Consider the following 21,069-nt stretch of genomic DNA (forward strand, 5'->3'; position numbering starts at 1 on the left):
AAAAGTTGTATTCCCTTTAACTCCTCAAGCATTACCCCAAATAAAACAAACAAACGTATTTTCGTGTGAAATTTCTTTCCAAATTTATACAAAAATAGTATTTACTCATTTACAGCACAACGCCGCTGCCGCGAATGTGTTAGCATAGCAACGTGATACTTCCTGTTTCCTTTCCTGCCCATGTGTCCTATAGATATGTATATAAAGGCTAGATGGCTCAAGGCGGAGTCAGCTGTGTCGTCACTTGGCGGCCATCTTAGGTCAGTGCTGCCATAGTGCTGCTCCCTGCTGCTGTGGACGGAAGGTGAGTGACATACGCCAACTAAAATGCTCGTTACTTGCTGAATTCTTGACGGATTTACAAACGGTTTGGTTTTTTACAAACGTTATTAACGTGGCTATAATTCTGGATGCTTTAACATGTTTCATGAATTTTTTATTTATTTTTAGTATACGTATCCAGTGTCATAGGTACATCTTTGACGTTTATAATAAACCAATCCGTTTGAAAATCGGTAAAAAATTAAGCAAGTTATGGTCATTTAAAAGTACCTGCATCATTAAAACTCAATGCTACGAGTGAGCGAGCGCCCTGTCCTAAGATGGCCGCCAAAATGCGGACGTTCCACTCAATTGGCCATCAGCGCGGACGAGCCATCTAGCCTTTATATACATATCTATGATGTGTCCTATGAAGGACGTCTCATTTAATTCTGGTTAAGGACTCTCTGTAGACCACATCCTTCAGAGGATGAGTCCCCGTGAGGATACAACCTTCGAAATGAAATGAAATGAGACACAACTATTGTTTAGTAATTCTAAAAGCCTTAAGCCACACTATCCAATCATGGCACTGTCATTTTGTGCAGAGATAAGCTCATTTGCATTTAAAAGGACACACCCAAAAACGGCACATTGTGTCTATGTACTTAAGGTGGATATTGTTTATATATCTGCCTATAATAGATCCTTCATCTAACCATTCTTCTATTAAGCATCAATGCATATAAATACATTTTTAAATGGCTGCACAATTAAGATGACAAAAATCATAATAGTGAGTTATTTCCCCTGATATTGTATTAATCATTTTGTTGAATAGTATTTACAATGTTTACATTTCATTATCATTGTATACAAGAATATCAGCTGACGTCACTCACTTGTCTTCCGCCATTTTGAGGACCTGAAGTGGTCGCAAAAGAACTAGTAACTATGCCTTCAATATGTTGTGAGCATCAAATCGCTATTTTTACAACACTAAGAAGGCTCAACACAACATTATATTTTGCTCGAAGTATCGCCTGTGTCTCTACACGTGAACTCGAGCATTGAGAACATTGTTTGTGAACACAGAGTTAACCAAAAAGAAGGTTTTGAACAAATGTCTTTGGATGATTTGGCGTCCGCTCGCCGCCTTCTTCCCAGTGAAAATGTATCGATCTCCAATTGCGACGTAAGGAGGGAGGAGAGTAAAGACTGATAGCTCCTAAAGCATAGTTCCATAAGAAAGCACGGATAATTCGTTGTTTTGTCGCAAGTGAAAAACAATATTGACCTTCAAGTTGAAAAAGACGCCTCATTTGAGATTAATTCATTCGCATTCGGAAATCGATAAAGTTACTTTGATGCCTCTAAAACACTCTTTGTTTAATATCTTAACCAAAACATCAAACATCATCAAAACTTTTCACAAATTCACAGGAGATCTTCTGACAGTAAGAGAAAAAGACCAAAATCACAGATTGCTCGGCCCTGTAGAAATATGTAAAGTAGCTGCGTTACAATTAACCCCACGTTACTTTGTGCGAGGTTTGCAACCAACCAAGACTGCAAATTGCAACCAACGGCTCAGTCCACAGCTCACCCCTCCCTTTTAAAACGCATAGAGAAGCTACGGTAGCTGCCACAGGACAAACACGTCAACTGAGCCAACATAGTGGTGAAAGTTTGTCTGTTTAGGGCTACTGTAGAAACATGACTTCCATGTAAGGTCAATAAAAACGGCTCAGTTTTAAAAAATTTTATGAATTTATCTTCCATTTTAATTGGATAAAACTGACTTGATGCAAACTGTGCCATTTGCGTGCCAGTAGATTAATCCACAGTACCGACTGTTAGTGTTGGATCAAACTTCTTATATTCCAAATCCATCGTCAAATTTCAAATCAGACATATGTGCTAATATTCCTGTTTACAGCGACTGTGAAATTGACTTGGAGTTTAAGCTCTTTCAACGCCTCATTAGCCCAGCAATGGAACAACTCATTAAGACTTGATTTTCCTCTGGGACGCGACAATGAAAAAGGAGGGAATGCAAGTAAATTAAAATTCTGAATCTCAAAATAAGCAACACCATACTTGTTTTGTTTAGAGGGATATTGATTGGGCAATTACAAGCATACAAAAATATGGGAAATATAAAAGAATGGGAGACATGAACAAGAAATTAATCAGGATTTCAAAGGTCACACACACAAAAAGCAGCAGTCGGTAACTTTTGTCTTTTTCGCCGCCATCTCTGTTTGAAACTCAAAATTGCAAGATACTTGAACTAAGATCAAATGAAATTACAGGAGAAATCGTACCCAATAGCAAATGTGATCCTGGACCACAAAACCAGCCATAAGGGTATTTTTTTGATATTAAGATGTATCTGAAAGCTGAATAAATAAACATTAAAGTTATCCAAATCAAGTCCTTGGCAACACATATTACTAATGATAAATACATTTTTGATTACAAAATAGCTTCTTTGAACATGATCTTTACTTATTCTCCTAATGTTTTTTGGCTTAAAAAATAGATAAATTTGACCTATACAATATACCTGTGCAACTTATGGCTGGTTTTGTGGTTCAAGGTCACAAATCATTAAAGGATTAGTCCATTTTTTTATAAAAAAAAAAATCCAGATAATTTACTCACCACCATGTCATCCAAAATGTTGATGTCTTTCTTTGTTCAGTCGTGAAGAAATTATTATTTTTTTTTTTTTGAGGAAAACATTCCAGGATTTTTCTCATGTTAATGGACTTTATGGGACCCCAACACTTAATACTTAACTCAACACTTAACAGTTTTTTTCAATGGAGTTTCTAAAGGACTCTAAACGATCCCAAACGAGACATAAGGGTCTTATCTAGCGAAACGATTGTCATTTTTCACAAGAAAAATAAAAAATATGCACTTTTATACCACAACTTCTCATCTATCTCTGGTCCTGTGTTGCGCCAGCGCGACCTCACGTAATTGCGTAATGCCGTGGAAAGGTCACGTGTTAGATATATGAAATGCACATTTAAGGACAATTTTAAACTATAAACTGACACAAAGACATGAATTAGTATCTTTTCACATACAACAACGTCAGAACAGTCCTCTTTCTCCACACTTGTAAACACTGGAGTGATAGTTTTGCATACATCATCCGTGACCTCTTGACGTGATGATGTTTTGCGTGAGGTCACGCTGGCGCATCATAGGACCGGAGCTAGACGAGAAGTCGTGGTTTAAAAGTGCATTTTTTTTTCGTGTCAAAAATGACAATCGTTTCGCTAGATAAGACCCTTATGCCTCGTTTGGGATCGTTTAGAGTCCTTTGAAACTCCGTTGAAAAAAACTGTTAAGTGTTGAGTTAAGTGTTGGGGTCCATTAAAGTCCATTAAAATAAGAAAAATCCTGGAATGTTTTCCTCAAAAATCATAATTTCCTCTCGCCTGAACAAAGAAAGACATAAACATTTTGGATGACATGGTGGTGAGTAAATTACCTGGATTTTTTTAAAGAAAATGAACTAATCCTTTAATATAAGCTTAAATCAAGGTAACATAAAGAAATCAGCTCCGGGCTGGATCCGCACTGAAACGAATCCAGTGCGGATCTGGTCCTGAGTCGTCTGTTGTCTGGGAAATAACTGATTTTGGTTTATTTTTTACCTAAAATAGTTACAAAATGCAGCTTTAAGTTAAAAACTTTGGTTATTTATCAGAGCGACAATGACTATTCAAGTAATTGAACAATTCAGGAAGTGACATAAATTACACCTGTCACTTAAAATTGTAAGAGCTCACAATCTGTTGCCAGTTTACTAACAACTAAGTTCCCTTGTTGTTCAATGTTAACGGTTTCTTTTAATGCTTCAATAATCAGTTGACTGAAACATTCAATGATGCGATGTTCTGTAGGAAACATTAGCTGTTAAAAACATCTCACTGTTGAATCCCAGAATGTCCCAATTTTCCTGAGTTTCACGTCAGTGAGTTAATTTGGACTGAAGCCTCTCAGCGGGATGTTGTTAATCTTAAGCGTGTATGTGTGTGTAGATGAGTGTATGGTCTCATGGTGCACATAAGCTCATAGTGCTGGGCCAATCAAAACTCCTCCTCTCTGAATTGATGTGATATTGAGTGTTGTATTTCCTGCTGTAAGCTCTTGAGTGGGATTTGATGATATTATTAGGCAGCTCTTCATCGTTTAGGCTGAAAAACAGTGCGAGCAACGGTAACCCGATTATAATTTCTACATGGATGAACTTCGAATCGATCTCATCACTCAAAACAAAATACACATCACAAACCGGCAGACGTGTCTCTATGTGTTTCCTACAGAAGAAATATTCTGTTAAATTAATCCATCACTTCATTAAAAGCTCACCAAACTAGGTAGATAAGGTAAACAGGTTATGTAACGTTTCCTCATCCTCTAAAACTATCAACAAAACATAAAATCAGGGCACTCTCTTCATCTCTTGCAATGCATCTGAGGCAGTTGCATGTCGAGCTAAACACATCAGTATTTCAAATGAAACACACATCCTGAGCACCTACGGTACACCGGGGGTCAAAAGCACGTCTCTCATCTTAGTGAGCTATAGCCTCTTTCACCTCCCTTTAAAGTGAGATGCCTGGCTGCTGTTCCCCTGAACAGATGGTCTGTGAGCACATTACCTCTCCACAGAGACTTTAAGGAGAAAAAGACTTTCAATCTATTCAAGTCTGGCTTTGTTTCAGACATCATCACCATTTTCTTGTATCAGCAGAATCCCCCTACAAACACATCCGTGGATTCCAACAACTTTACATTAGCGTCTGACTTTGTTGCGCTTGGGGTCGCAGTATAAACCAAGAGCAAGGATCTTATTATAATGAATGCATTTCATTATCATTCACCTCAACAGTAAATAATGCACAAAACAGCATTCGTCTGCACTATTCGCTGCCGGAAAAAACTGCTTAAACCCACCGAAGCTGGTTCGCTGGTCTTATTTGGTCTCCCAGTCTGTTTAAGCTGATCTGGTTTGCTGGCTTAAGAGGAGATTTGAGTATGGATGGGAGAATACTAGATCATTTAAAAACACAAGGTTTGCTCAGGTTAAGAGATCAACTTGGCCAGTTAAAACCAGCAAACCATCTTAGTGTGCTTTCAGTTTGTTTATAGCGGATATTTTCATGTACAAACTCGAATATCTTTAAACATGATCTCGATTATTCATTATTAGAATAAATGAGATTGGCCATCAAAAGCAAATGCTTTAAAAGACTTTTCAAACTAACCAATGAACACAAAAGAGGCAAATAAACAGACTTAACCAGTGTTCAAATTATGCCAAAGGTTATGGGGGTCCATACCTGTCAACCCTCCCGTTTTTCCTGGGATTGTCCCGTTTTTTTTTACCATTCTATCCCTCCATTATCCTGTTTCAATAACTTCCCGTATTTCTTCCGTATTTTTAAACTTTCTATAAAAAAATCCCACTGGCTGTATTTGATGTTTGCTTATATTCACATCCGGTAAAGCAGGCGGCAGTATATCTGTAACATATCACTCAAGCGACACCCGTTAATAAAACGACAAGAAGAATAGCGGTCGAAGAAGAAGAAAAATGTTCAATGCATGTGTTCCTGGATCATCATTTTTGTTGGTTTTAATCAAAGAAACCACACATTACCCTTAACTCAAATCCTACACATTTTTTACCTGTCAAATTAGTGTGAAAAAATAGTTTAACCTAGTGGAAAAAGTTTGAGAACCACATCCTAAATCTCTCCATTTCACCAGAAAACAGCATGAGGCACACTTGAGAGTTTCACTGTAAAAAAAGTCCGTAAAAATTTCAATGTTATTGCAGCTGGGTTGCCGGTAATTTACCGTAGATTTACATTTATGTTATTTACTGGCAAGAGTTTGTTCAAAGTTAAATAAATTTTAAATATTAACAAGTCTTTATCTTTACAGAATAAAACTATACAAAAACAGCCTCATGCAAAGCATTCTGGGAACCAGAAATCATCATCAACCTTTTTCTGTTTTTTGCTTCAGATTTTGTTTCCCATAATGTTTTGCTTGATGCTGTTTTTTAGTTTTACTCTGTAAAGACAAAGACTTGTAAATGTTAAATGTTCATTTAACTTTGAACAAAATGTTGCCAGTAAATAACATAAATTTAAATCTACGGTAAATTACCGGCAACTCAGCTGCAATTTTTACGGATTTTTTTTTACAGTGTTACATTTATTTGAAACAAAAATCATTTGTTTTTTTATTGCGAAACTGTGGCAGCCCAACATGAGATTTGTAAATATAAGTATTTTAATTAAACTATTTTAATTTGAATAAAAAACAGGGGACCCCGCTAATTTATATTTTTGTGTTTTAAAGGGGGTCACACAATGCTCACCCCTGCCCCCCTCAATTCAAACACTTTCCTTAGCTCTTTTATGAGTATGTTAATATGTTTAACAACATATGAATGTAAAATAAATATAATAAAGTCTGTACTATATAAACTAACTTGTTTGAAAAGCACTGGATGGCATTTCGTAGCTCAGATGTTAAAATAAAAAAAAGTCTATCTCATGGACATGCTGTGTGTCTCTCGCATATTTGCAACATGGCCCTGCTGCCATGACACGATGTGAAACAGAAAATATGCTTTGAAAGCCACATGGCATTGTATTATGAAAGATTGGACTTACGATATGAAGCATAATGTAGTCTCCGAGTCTGGGAGCGCTGTCGATGCGAACCAGAATCCCATCCTTAATGGTGGTGCTGAAGCCCACTGCCAGTCTATCGGTTCGAGTGCTCGGTCTCTCATTATTGGGCCATGTGTATGTGATAAGTCCTCCGCCTTTTCCAAATATGTACATCGCTCCAGCTATAGGGAAAAAAAGAGAATTACTGTAAACATATTGGATATTACTACATTTAGTAATGCTATTAGTATGAATAAGGGACAGTACAACGATCAATATGACCGCTCTGATGACAGAAGTCCCGCCTTCCAGTTAAAAGAACCAATCGTTAATCAATAAAGACTCTTGAAGATTCTCTAGAGAAGGGGCTCTGTACAGAGTCGTGTGAGTGGCATGTCAACCTGTGCACATACGCAGTAGCTGAAACAACTTTGGAAAATGTGTTTGAGCTTTGTAAAAGAAAAGTTATGGTACAGACAACGTCAGATGTAATTGTTGGTACAAAATATGCTTTTTAATTGTGATTTCAGAGATATCTGTTTTTCCCCATTCAAGTCTTGCATGACTGAAATACTGTAAATGCCCAGAGGAGTTGCAAACATGGCCACCTAGTAGAGCGACTTTAGAAAGAACTGAGTGAACAATAAATCAAGTTTTACTTATGAATCCATTTATAATGTAACCGACAGCTGTTAGGGTTTTGATAAAAGAAGTCACTGTAATTTGTCAATACAAAAAACTCAGTTTGGTACTTTTGTATGACTGATAAGTGACTGCTTTCAAGTGCTTGTGGCTTACTAAAAGATAACTACTGCACTGTATATGTAAGGGGCTGGACACACCAAAACTTTTAAACGCGGCTGAAAACGCCTTGAGGACGCCGAATTCCAGCTGTTTTTCAGCTGAGTGCCAGCTTTCTTCAGCTGAGCACTTTGGTAGCTGTGATACTTCAGCTGCGAGCCGGTTGGTTGCTGTGGTAATGTCCCGCCCCTCCTCCACTGTGATTGGGCAGCCGTGTGAGAACTGACATTGACGAGCGGAGCTTTTCTCCCAAAGTTGAATCTCTTTCAACTCTAGACTCTCAGCGCCGAGCACGTGAAAACCGCTGAGCGCCGGTTTTCAGCGCGGAAAAAACCCGCTAGCTGCTGGCTTATTTGAAAAACGCTGAGCTTCCATTGGAAACAATTGAAAACATGCGCCGACCGCGGGCGTAAAAGTTTTGGTGTACACAACCCCTAAGAGTGGTCAAGTGTGATTCTTGCAGTTAATGTAAACACAGCGAGTCAAGTGAAAGCAACCAAGCAAGAGACAAAATTGAATGCATGTCAAGATACGTATCTGTAATTTAGGCCTTGGAGTCTAAATGCAGTCAAACATAGATAAGAATCAAATAAACATGTCAAATAAAAACATATTACAACAAAAAACAGACGCTGTACAGTAAATTACGGACTTAATTTCTGACAGTTTAAAAACAATATTAATAAATCTAATAATCACATATTTAAACTATCATAGTAATTCAAGCACTTCAATTTTCCATTGGTTATTTATTCAGTTTCAAAATTAATTTACTGCAGGTACTGGAACAATTTCGTGCACTAATTGATTCATTTTATTCTTGGGTTTTCTTTTGTTCTGTTGCTTGTGAAATCTTTGTTCCTTGTTTTATTACTGAATAATTACTTGTCTTGAATCATTAATTGAAACATTTTGTGCTTACATAGTGCTTACACATCGAAACAAGCCACTGTTGAAAATTAATTTAATGATATTAAGCCAAATGCATGAGTTTTCAAAAAAAAATTGTTAGCTGAACCTTCTTGAACTTAATGATTTACTTAAAGTACCCCTTGAGATTTTAAGTAAATATTTCAATAATGGTTCACCCAAAAAATCCTGTCATCATTTACTCACCCTTAAGTTGTTACAGACCTGTATACATTTCTTTGTTCACACAAAGTAAGATATTTTGGGCAATGTTTGTAACCAAAGCATTTATGAGCACATTTGAGCACGTGTTTTATTCCTACTATGGAAGTCAATGGTGCTTCCGTTTACTGCTTGCTTAAAAATATCTTCCTTTGTCTTCAGTAGAACAAAGCACTGTATACGGGTTTGGAACAACTCGAGGGTGTAAGGAAGACGAGGAGTCGAGGATACAAATAACATTAAAGGTTTACTAAAGGTTAAACACAATGACATGGCATACAGATGGACTTAACATAAACAATAACCGACAAAGGAAGGAACTAAAGAGGGAGTATAAATACACAGGGTGATGAGGGAGCTAAACAGGCGCAGGTGGGAGCAAACTAATCAAGACAAATGAAGACAGGTGAGACGTCCGAAGTGTGACAGAGGGTATAATGACAGAAGTATAATTTTGGGGTGAACTATTCCTTTAATGATACATTTGGATGTTTAAGTTCAAAAACATTAATTTTTCCTTTTGCTTTATTTTATTTTATGGGTTGTCTCAGTTCATTTTAGCAATGACAATCACAGGGATATTTAAACAGTTAGCACTATAGATTTCGTGTTCTAGTTTTTTTTTACAGTATTTTACATAGTTTTTGTTATTAGTACCTGTTATTGGACCTTTATCTGGTAATTTTCTTTAATTGCTGTTTCTGTCCATTTTGCATGAGTTCTCAGTTTTCTGATATGTAAGTGTTGTGTAATGATCACGTGATATGCAGATTAAACAAATAAAATATATATTTTTGGTCGTATTTTATAAAGTTATTCATTTATAATTACGAAACATTTGCATATACAGTGGAATAATTAGTAAAAAAGACCAATAAAACTATACATGTATGACTTAGTTTTGTGCTGATTATAGTTTATTTTCAGAGCTCACACAATTTTATTGTTTTATTGAGAAATGCAATCTTTAAATACACACTGCAAGCCATACATTTGACAGAAATATATAACTATTGTATAATAAAATCTACTTTTAAAATGATCAAAATAATTATTCTTAAGTAACATAATCACACTTAAAATGTATTTTTTTGTTTTTATTTTATTATTTCAGAAAATATAAATGATTACATTTTATGAATTTATTTAATTAAACAGCTGTTGAAATTTTAAGTAGAATGTAATTATCCATTAAAGTAAATGAAACGTGAAAATAGAGAAAACAGAAAAATTAAAACAGAAAAATCAATAAATGTGTATATAACTATATAACTGATTTAAAAAAAAAATAACATTAAATGGTATTCATAAGGGCCCCATGTATGGAGGACCACAAGAGTCATGCAAAATGTAATAAAGAACTTAAATATTTAATAACTACCTGGACAATAAAAATAGCAATTAATAGATTTGTTTAAAAATTCAAAATAGTCAAATAGACAAAGTTACAAAAAAAATCATTATGTAACATTTTATTAGGCAATAAAATGTGAGATTATAAAAAAGTGTAGAAATGAAATATTAATCCATTAATAAATAGTTCAAATTAATATAACAATTTACAAAAACAACATAAAACATTCAATAAGTTCATCATTTTAAATTGCATTTACAAATTCTTAATTAGATAATGGAATTTCAAAATGTATTTCAAAAAGCGATTTAAAAAGAGAAATAAATAACTGGATTTATAAATTGAACTACAAATACAGGTTTAAATGAGGCATTTAAAAGGGCATTTCCGTTTAACATTTCTGTTTTCATTTTCCCGATGGTTCTCCTTATTCTTTTCGCTATTCGATTAGCTTTTTGCTTTAGCCTCTCTATTTAGCTTTTCCGTGACTCTTTGGGTCCTCATCTGAGATCAATAAATCTGCGCATGACGTACAATCAGAGCCAATCAGCAAGCTTGTTACATCCTCCTGGCCATAGCTAATTTGCATTTCTCATTTGACCATTTGCAAGGACCCAAAGAGTCAAGGAAAAGTCAAATAGAGGGGCTAAAACGAACAGCAAATCGAATAGCGAAAAGAACCATCGGGAAATGAAAACGTCTGGTGGAGCACAAACTTCTGCGTTGCGGTTTAATTGTCTTTCTGAAAGAAAGCTAAATCAGGCCACCAAAAAAGAAAGTAAAGACAGGAGAAGAAAAAAGAATGTGGGGAAACGATTTGTGACTGACTTCTTATCAAAGAAAGGTGAGCTCAAACTAGAACACGAAATCTATAGTGCTAAACTGTTTAAATATCCCTGTGATTGTCATTGCTAAAATGAACTGAGACAACCCATAAAATCAAATAAAGCAAAATAAAATATGACTGAATCAAGTCTTGTTTGGTTATCATACAGTTTGTTCATGTGATTAGAAAACTAAGATAAAAAATGGGGGGGCATCAGGACTGCCTATGCATAGGGCCCGGGACCTTGTGCTATGCCCCTGTTGATATTGTTGCTGATTACTGATTATTGTGATTAAAATCACAGTGAAAACCCACTTTACTCTTTACTGGATTTAGGTACACTGGTCTAGTATGAAATTCCTGTTTTCTCTTTCTGAAGACATTTTGTTAATCCCATAAATAAGTAATTGGAAGTTGGTCCAAGACCACTGCTAAACCTCCAGTGAGGAAACTAAATGAGTGAAAATCTTTTTAATACTCATTTTAGTGACCTCATTTTCATGACGACTCTTAGACCTTGGCTGAAGTGTCCAGCCCTTGAGTCGAGCTCTGGGATCATCGCTTGGCCCTCAAGCATCTTAAACGGGCTCTATCCAGGGAAAAGCTCCAAGAGCTGCCAAAAAACCCCCGTAAGACTCACAATCCTCATCCATTATACATGAGCCTGCAACCAGAGAACAAAAGCGGGCAGAGAAATAAAATCGAACAACCTTTACCCACTTTAATTTGACAAACGGTGGCCGTTAAAGGGCAAAGAAAATAAGGCAGACGCTGCCTCTTCAGGAAGTGTTATCATTAAGGCTTCAGATCACACCCGACGACAAAGATAAAACGATCGCCTAAATTCCAGCAAGTTCCTTTGAATCACGGTAATTACCGCTCGCAATTCAGCAACATTTCACTAATGTCTGGACATGCATTTAATCAATTGCATCCAGGTCTCAGAAGCAGAGGAATTGAAACATCACAGTCTATCAAAATCGAATGCAGAAATCATGCTGTTCACGTAGTAACAGCAAACTCTGTGGCGAACCTAAATAGCAAAGACACTGCCTCACAGCAGCATTCATGCAACCTTAAACAAAACATACGTTTTATGCATAGTCAAGCATATGTGCAACTTGGCAGGTTTGACAAGCATGGCATACTCAGTCAGGTTTTTCTGTATGCTCATTGAAGTATAATCCACTTTTAATGTGTACGCGAGGGTCCGTCATCAGAAGAGTGTCCGTCATCACAATGTTGCGCATGCGGTTACAGGATAACGTAGTATGTAGTCCAGGAGATGCAATGCATTTTGTTGCAATGTGCATGCGTAAAACGTCTGTGAATAAGTACGAGTCAAATAAACTATACTTTGCAAGGCTATGCGTTATGCGCGTACGTTCGTGTACACGTAAAAACAGGCTATGCTCTGGGCTTCAGTCTATCGATGCACCTGGAATAGTTTGCAAATACAGTATAGGTGTATCTATAAGGTAAACATGTACGCATTATTAGTGTTTTTCTACACAAATATATTTGCTATCTGCCATCCTCTTCAGGTCAGGAGTAGTAAAGGCAAGCTATCATAGTGTACTTGTATTGGTCGCCTGTGTATTAGTATTTCCCAGAACTCTGGCCTATTTATGTCCACAGGGTGTAATTATATTAAAAACTCATTAAATCTAATACATTTTAGCAGCATTAATAAGTATAAACAAAAACAAGCCTAGACTTTTATTATGGCTGCTCTTACTAATAATTTTATCAGATTTTATTTATTGGGTTTTGTGGTACAATATCTGTGTTTTGATGTTGTCCTTCACCAGAGTTTTCACATGTCGTGCCATATCTTCAACATTATTTATCACAAAATAATAAAAAAATATATGCATATGAATTAAATGTTACATCAACTAATAAATTACATGCACAGATGAAGCATATATATGCATTTTGTACTTTATTTTGCTTAATTTCTACCTTTCCCATGGTTTAGCTGTCATTACCAACACGCTCTGCATAAAAGGGACAGTTTTTTCATCAAAAGTTTATTTGGTAGCCATGGTAACCTAATGACAGTGGAGCACATGGATTTCAAGCTGCAAGACTGATGCCTTGAAGTTCAGAAATGTAAATAAATCTACTCTTCATTTTTTGAGTTGGGCATGTACACTTATAATGCATCATTACCATATGTGTTGTATTTTTGTATTTTTACACAGTTTTGAAATATTTTTATCACTTTAATAGTTAAAATGGTGCACATTACATGTAGAAAGCTAGCTACACTTGCTTAGTCAACATCTTAGCTAGTAGGGCTAGTTTTTTTTTTTACAAAAATGTCATTACCAGAACTTCACATATTTTTGCCAATAAATAAAGCATTCAATATTACAAAAGCATCCTACAATTATACATTTCTGACAATGTTGGACATTCTAAATGATCACTAGTATAAAGTTTTGATATATGGCATTCACTTAAAGCAACACTATGTAGTTTTTTTACCTTTAAATAATGTCTCTAAAATTATTTCAGTGATAGAACAACTTTTAACTGGACAAATTGTACTGTTGCTGCAACCTGAGCAGCCTCCTAGCTGCTACAAGCACACTCTGAAAGTGGCGGTGGAGGGTAGGAAACACAGCTCCGCCCCTCCCCCTGCCTGCATAAGAGTGTCTGATACCAGGCGCTGTTAAGCTTTTCAACCACATGGGGGAGCTGTAAGTCATTTTTACATGGAAACTACATAGTGTTGCTTTAAATAAGCTTATTTTCCAAGCAAGGGTAGATTGATGAATCAGAAATTTAGATATGTAAATGACTACAATTCGTCTTGCAAGTAAATATCTCATTAAGTTCAAGATAAATCAGATTCCATGTGAAATCACAAAATGTTTTAAAAGCACTGATTTATCATTTACGATTAATTTTTTACATATTCGATGATGTGATGGTAAAGACACATTTACTTGACATAGTTAAGAAAATGGCAAAAAAATCATAAATTCCCTATCTTATGGTCTCAACCAAGCTCATAACGTCACTCCTGACTTAAGGACTGATAATTTGATGTATAGGCGGTTTCATCGGACGCACGTGCGCTGACGTGATACACGTCTGGATCAGAACTTTACTTCTGGTTTTGTGTTTTAATGGTCTGACTAGTTCCTAAACTGATCTCTTGAACAAATGCCTCATCGGACATTTTGGTTTCCTAGGTAATCTATGTGTTGTTTTTTTGCTTGTTATATAAATAAACTACGTTTAAAGAACTTTGTTGTTATTTATTCTTAGCGGAGTTAACCGGAAGTTACGTGCAGACCACGACAGCCGCTTGTTTATGTTGTTACTGCTAAAACCATCTATACCAATTAGTCGAATTTGGAAAATTTTAATTTTCAAAATTGTGGCAACCTAATTTGAGAAATACCTGTAAATGGTAGAACTAAAACACTTTAATGTGCAAGACCAAACACTACAGCATAAAACCAAACTACGCTTAAAGCTTCAGTAGTGACACATAGGGTGGTTTGTATATCGTTGAATTGTGGTTTTGGCACTATGCTATTAAAAAATCTTGGACAAAATTCTCAGTTTTGTTTTATTACCTTTTTTTAGTCCTCCACCTTGAATCAATTTTATTACTGAGCGTGTTCATAAGCACACTACAATTGCCTTCCCAAACAAGGTATCACAGTGGCTGGAATTAAGAACTTGAATGCTGCCTCACTAGGAACAGAGCAATAAATATGATCGAAAAAGCCGCTGAGGACCAAAATGACAGAAGAAATGTCTGTGCAGTTTTCAGAAGCACAGGTGCACCAGTAGTTTTATTGCAGTCCTTGGCTTTCCCCCCACCATTGGGTTGTCATTAAGACTGCACCATCTCGTTTGCACATCTGGGTTGAGGACCCAGCTGGTTAATATTCCTTAAGGGGAAAAGACATCAGGCCAAGCGGGTGGGTTGAGTCCCGGGAGACAGAAAGACATATGGGAGGGAGATCAAAGAGAATGTACTGCATATATACAAGACCTGCGCTGGGTCAACTCACCTTGTCCCGAACTAATGTGTCTACGCTGGGTCATCGCTCTCTTTTATTAGATAAATAACATGCTTGAGGCGCAGAGTAAATTCCTGACCCATGGGAAACTAAACGTCAGTGTACTACCATAGTCGTAGTTCTTGTGAGATTCCAGCTGAATCTTATAGGAGTTGTCCTCATGCTTTCACAATGCCATAGGATGCCATGACATACTCCATCTCCACTGCACCCCAGGGAGCCAATTATCCCACTCAGTGGATTTGGTAAGTAACAAGAGACAGCATTCAATCTTTACAACACCTCATTTATAATGGACCCCGCATGGGTAGGCTTAGCAAATGCCTGCGTACAGAAAAAAAGCTGTTTACTGAATTTAATCGCATCAAGCGATTGCATGTCCATTTAAATGCCACAGAATTGGCAGGTAAACCGTGAGTTATTCGCAGGGCCAGTGCTGATAGACCGAGGCAGTGTTTTGCATTTAAGCGCTGGTGTTAAGAAAAAGGCTAAAAGGAAGCGAGATTGTAATTATGCCACAAATGGACTGTTTTTAATGAATACTCAAAGCTTTTGAAAGTCTGGCGTTTTATGTATGAATTCATTATGGGTAAATTGTGTCTTCTGGAGCAACGCGTACCACAGTTTGCGTCTCCTTAATGGAATTTCGAGGCCGGTGAAAACTTCATTAGAAAACTTCATTACAGAAACACGTTGATAAAGAGCGATGCGTGGCAAACTGTTTCAATTCAGCATACTTATAAACAAAACAAGGCTTGATTTGCTTTCTTAACAATAGGTTTGCTCAACACATGTAAAACGATAAATACGTTGTTAACAGACAAATAATTGCCTTTGCCATTAATCCATCTACGAAGGAGTTTTGGGAGGGTCTGAATTGTATTAACTCCTGTAATGACCACAGCAATTGATGACATAATCGGTGCCCAAATCACAAGAAACCTCAGTAAAATGTTTATGAGAAACTCTCCCTGCAACACTATATTTCAGGAGGAAAAAGCTGTTGAAACATCTGCAAACTTAATATATGATGCTGTTCGTGTTACACTATTTCAATCCTAAAATCACAAACCACCCAATCAATGCGGACCAAATTGTAGGTGTAAAGCTAACAGCCTAACATGAATGGAAAATGTACAATTTAACAAGGAAAACTGTAAAATCAGATTGCTCAGCCCATTGCACTTTGTGAATATAAAGCAAATAGGCTATGTAATGGATGTAATTTACTGTAGATATGCGCATGCGGCAGACACTTTACACAAAGGGACTTACAGTAGAGCTGAGCGATCTGATGATTTTATATCGATCTTGAATCTTCTGTGTTATCAACAATAAGTACAGGACACAAGTAAACACAGCTAATAAAGCAGAATGTGCATACTAACATACAGAACGCACATAAACATTGTTTTACATGTTCTTGTTAAGGAAACCCAAACATGTCTCAATGGTCAGATGAAAGTCGGTTCTTTAATTAAAGGCTTTCATCCGCAGCACAAACGCTGCAGGGACACGGATAAAAGTGTGCAAAGCAACCAGGTTTTTTAAGAGCTTTGCATTTTTTGTCAGCCAATAATCTCATGAGGTCCTTAAATATACACTGTTTAAAATATCTGTAGAAATTGTTTGCCAGTCATTTATTGTAGGCTTACATGTATTTTATTTACTGGCAACAGTTTGTTCAGAGATAAATGAACATTAAACAAGTCTTTGTGCTCATTTATCAACGCAAATGTCTTTTGCTAGTTTCCACCCTGCGCAATTATAATTTTCATGTTTAGCGCCACGTTGTTTAAATAGCAAATGCATTTGCACCCCTTTTTGCGCCCACAGGTGTTCAGGTCTAAAAAAACGAGGTGTGTTCAAGCGCATTGTTGGCGCGTTGCTATTTTGAGGCAACTAAAATAGACTACGCCATTGACCAACAAAAACCTGCTCTAAAGTCAATGGCGTGATATGTGTTTTGTTATTTAAAGAGCGCTTTAGTAATATGCGCCTATAAACGGGACGACAACGCAGGTTTGCTTATCACATACATGAATGCGCAGCAGCACAAAAAAGCTTTTAAATATGAAAGATTAAAAGATTGAATGTAAAAGATTATTATTGAGTCTCTTTGACATAAATGAGGACCGATTATGAGACGTTAGAAGGCACAAAGAGCTGCTTCACCTGCAGCCTGGTTATTAAATAAATGCTTTGCTTTAAACAAATGCAATAAACTAACAATCTGTTTTTAAATGTTTTTTTTAAATGCTACCTCACGGATTTATTGTATATGATGACTCTGTACCTGTGGATATGATGGGATGAGAAACTTTTTTAAGTAATGCTTAAAAAAAACTGACGCTGTCCAAGTGCTGAAACATGCGGAGAGCCGTTTGTAAATTCTTTATCTCCTGTTTGTTACAAATAAAGTATTTATAGAGTACAAACCTTTTCTTACATACTTGTAAATTATTTTTTGATGATATTGGATAGCCATACATTTAAAGCAATTAAAAGCCTTGACCCACCCACTTTTCATTTGCTTACGACGCCCATGCATACCGTGTTGCACAAAACATATTCAGTGATGCTCACCACACAACCATGAACATGAAACTATTATCAGGATCAAAAAATAAACATGTTTTTTTTTTTTTGTAAAAGTTAAGAGAAGTCGTCTTTTATCAGATGCCTCCCAATGCCTTCCTCGCTCACAGGCTCTGGCTACACAAACATATTGGTTTTAAGTATTAACCCCAAATCAAGTTTATTTCATAACTGGCAAAAAGTCTAAGCTTAATTGTATTTAATGAGGACTATGCATGAAATAAAGATGGGAAAAAGAACAGAGGTAAGAATGAATTAAGTCTTTTGCCTCAAGTAAATTTACCTTGTTTAATAGATGCTGATCTGTTGACCAAGCTATTTGTAATCACTTTTCTACTTTCTCGATTGTGTAATTATGTGGCCAACAGCCAAGATTTATAAATCACATGCAAAGCTAGTTTCTAATTTTCCACTTATGCCTGTAAGAATTTAGCAGTCTGACAAATGATACTCATGAGAAACCTTGATTGTTACTTTTCTTTAATTCACCGTTTACAGATTTAAATCGACAAAACTGTGACTCACAAGTGAAAACTGCATATGAAATGACTGCTCCAGAATTGCTCCATCCTTGCAGTTTCCTGCCTACTGTACATGCCCAGCTGCCTTGTAAGGTAACACCCTAAATCAAATGTACCCTGAAAAGTGACTGATTTGGAACGCCCCACATAATCAGCAACACTGTGCTTTATAGCAATAGTGCTCTTCAATAGCTTAGAGGAGACTCGGATCACGATTACATTTAATAGACATTTTGCATTTTCTTCCAGTCCTTTGTCTCTCCCTTTGTATTTTTTTGTAACACCTTCTCCAGAAAGTAAATATACTTGCGATGGTGCCTTATAATTTGGCCCAAAATCACAGAAGGTATTTAATGCATTTATTCACTTAGCAGATGCTATTATCTAAAGGGACTTACAGTGCATTACACGAAATACATTATTTTGATCAGAATGTGTGTTTTCTAGGTTCAAACCTATGACTTTATGCATATGGCATAAACCTTTACATAGTGAGCATGCCCAAAACGCCTAATATGTAGTAGTAGTTAAATGTAATATGTAGACAGTACTTAGCTTACTAGGCTTACTAGGCTACAGTAGCATTCCTTGCATAAAAATGGATCTTGACCTTGAACCAGTAATGTTTTTCCTTTTCTCAGAAAATAATAAATAGATGCTGTGCAGAAATCATATAGACATAAAGGATGCTGGTTGACAGCATGAACATGAATGCAGAAACAAACTAAACACAGATTTTCCCTAAAAAATGATCCTTATTTTAGTGTTTCTTCCCTCTAGACATTTGAGGATATTTTTGAATGAACAGATAATAATATCATTTCCATTAGGCTACATTACTGCAAATGTTGTTTTGTTTTATTCAAGTGTTTTGATTCATTTTAATAGCATGAGGTTAATAAATGACTAAGGACATTTAAAGCAACGTCTTCATGTTTACTGAACCAGGCCATGTAGTGTCTCTCCTTCATTGAAATGGCTTTGGATGGAAATGGGTAGCAACAGAAAGAGTATAAAAATTAATGCTGCCTCACGATTAGTCGCGACTAATCGTTTGTAGAATAAAAGTTTTTGTTTAAATAATAGATATATGTGTGTGTACCGTGTATAATAATTATGTTTATATTAATACACACACATAAATGTACAATTTTAAGAAAAAAATATATGTATGTAACAAATATTTATATTTATATATAATATAGATTATATATAAATATAAACATTTATATATCTTTATATAAGAAAATATGCATGTGTGTATGTGTATTTATACATAATTTTTATACACAGTATACACCCACATATATTATGTAAACAAAAACTTTTATTCTGCAAACGATTAGTCGCGACTAATCGTGAGGCAGCACTTATAAAAATGAAGGGGCCACATGCCAAATAAAATAATTGAATGAGTAAAAAAAGGAAGTCCAGCTTTTCAATTAAAACTAAAATGCATGTTTGAGCTGTCTTAATTTAAAAACATCTTGCTGTGACATGTTTTTTGTTTGTTCTGTCTCATGATACTTTTTTAAAAAACTACTTAAATGTCTTATTATAACCTAGACCTAATCCTCAATCATTTTGAACCCTGTCTGGAAAACTGCCCCTTAGTTGCTGCCTATTAAGTGTTTCAGATCAATCACTTCAATGCGGTTTCATTCTGCTTAAGAGCTGCATGTAAGCATGTTGACAGCAAGTAAACAGAGCCATTGACCATTAAACCCCAACAGGATCAATAAAAAAAGAGTGAGAATTTCAGCTTGATTTGCTATCAGCCCAACAAAAAAGTGAATGTTCTGTGTTTTTATGTAATGTCAAATCACCATTAAAGGCAGCCTGCTTGCTCAAAGATCTTCTTTGAAGTCAGACAAGCCAGAGTTCAGCCAGATACGCACACACACACAAATTCACTCGGTGGCTCTGACACACTCTTTGTTGCCGGTGGATAGACAGGAGAAGAGCTGCTGGTTTTCAGTAGTTATCCTCTCAGGGCTGCATGATGGTGGATGTGTTTTGGAAGGACTGGAAATGTATGCAGCACAGAGGCACAACTCCAGCCTCTCTTTCTCTCCATCCTCCTTCACTCATCTCCTACCTTTCCCCAAAAACCGTCAATCACATTCTTCTTGACTGAATGATACGTTTTGTTGTTGGAGTAAAACAATAAAAAATATAATAGGGTTGTTGTCATGGGGTTTTCATAAATACAGCAGTCTGCAGCGATAAAGTGAAAATCGTGGAGACTGCGATTAGCTTAACTATGCAAATGAGTAGCGTTGCGAGGCCAGTGATTTATCAAGAAATATTTGTGCATAACAAAAATGAAGTCTATACATAGTCATTAAAATTGTTTAATGACTAACAATTTTACCAGCAAATTCATACCGTATATCATAAGGCAAAGGCAAACAAGTGATTACAAATTTCAGTATATTTGCAGACATATTATGCATCAACCCATAAATTGTGCATAACTGTGCATATATTTAAATTAAAAGCATTAAGGTTGTGTGTGCAATATGGGTGGAGGAAAATGTATTCTTCAATGCATCGAGATGGGGATGTGATGATTCTGAATCGATTGACAAATGTCAAAAATCGATTCTTAAAAGTTAGTTTACAAAACAATAACGGTGACGTTATCGGAACCGAAAAGGGGAATTTAACTGTGGGAGCGGTGCTGCACACGAACATCAGAGCTTAGACAGTAAATAAAGAGCAACAAATACATCGAGGCTAGCCCTGTTTGACTATATCTAAACTGCAAGAAAACAAAATACACTTTGGGATGGTCTTCCTCTGCCGCGCC

The 21,069-nt window shown here is 36.1% G+C and overlaps 1 protein-coding gene across 7 annotated transcripts in view; it reads right to left on the bottom strand.

The window, feature by feature from the left end:
• nrxn3b (neurexin 3b) overlaps positions 1–21,069 on the bottom strand; it is a 398,467-nt gene that overhangs the window by 108,871 nt on the left and 268,527 nt on the right. For all 7 annotated transcript variants that reach the window (XM_065268757.1, XM_065268754.1, XM_065268752.1 and 4 more), the window contains one exon: positions 6,978–7,159. In XM_065268757.1, coding sequence (XP_065124829.1) covers positions 6,978–7,159 — 182 coding nt within the window. The remainder of the gene's footprint in view (positions 1–6,977; positions 7,160–21,069) is intronic.

The sequence above is a fragment of the Paramisgurnus dabryanus genome, chromosome 12 (assembly GCF_030506205.2).
Source record: "Paramisgurnus dabryanus chromosome 12, PD_genome_1.1, whole genome shotgun sequence".
Classification (NCBI taxonomy): domain Eukaryota; kingdom Metazoa; phylum Chordata; class Actinopteri; order Cypriniformes; family Cobitidae; genus Paramisgurnus; species Paramisgurnus dabryanus.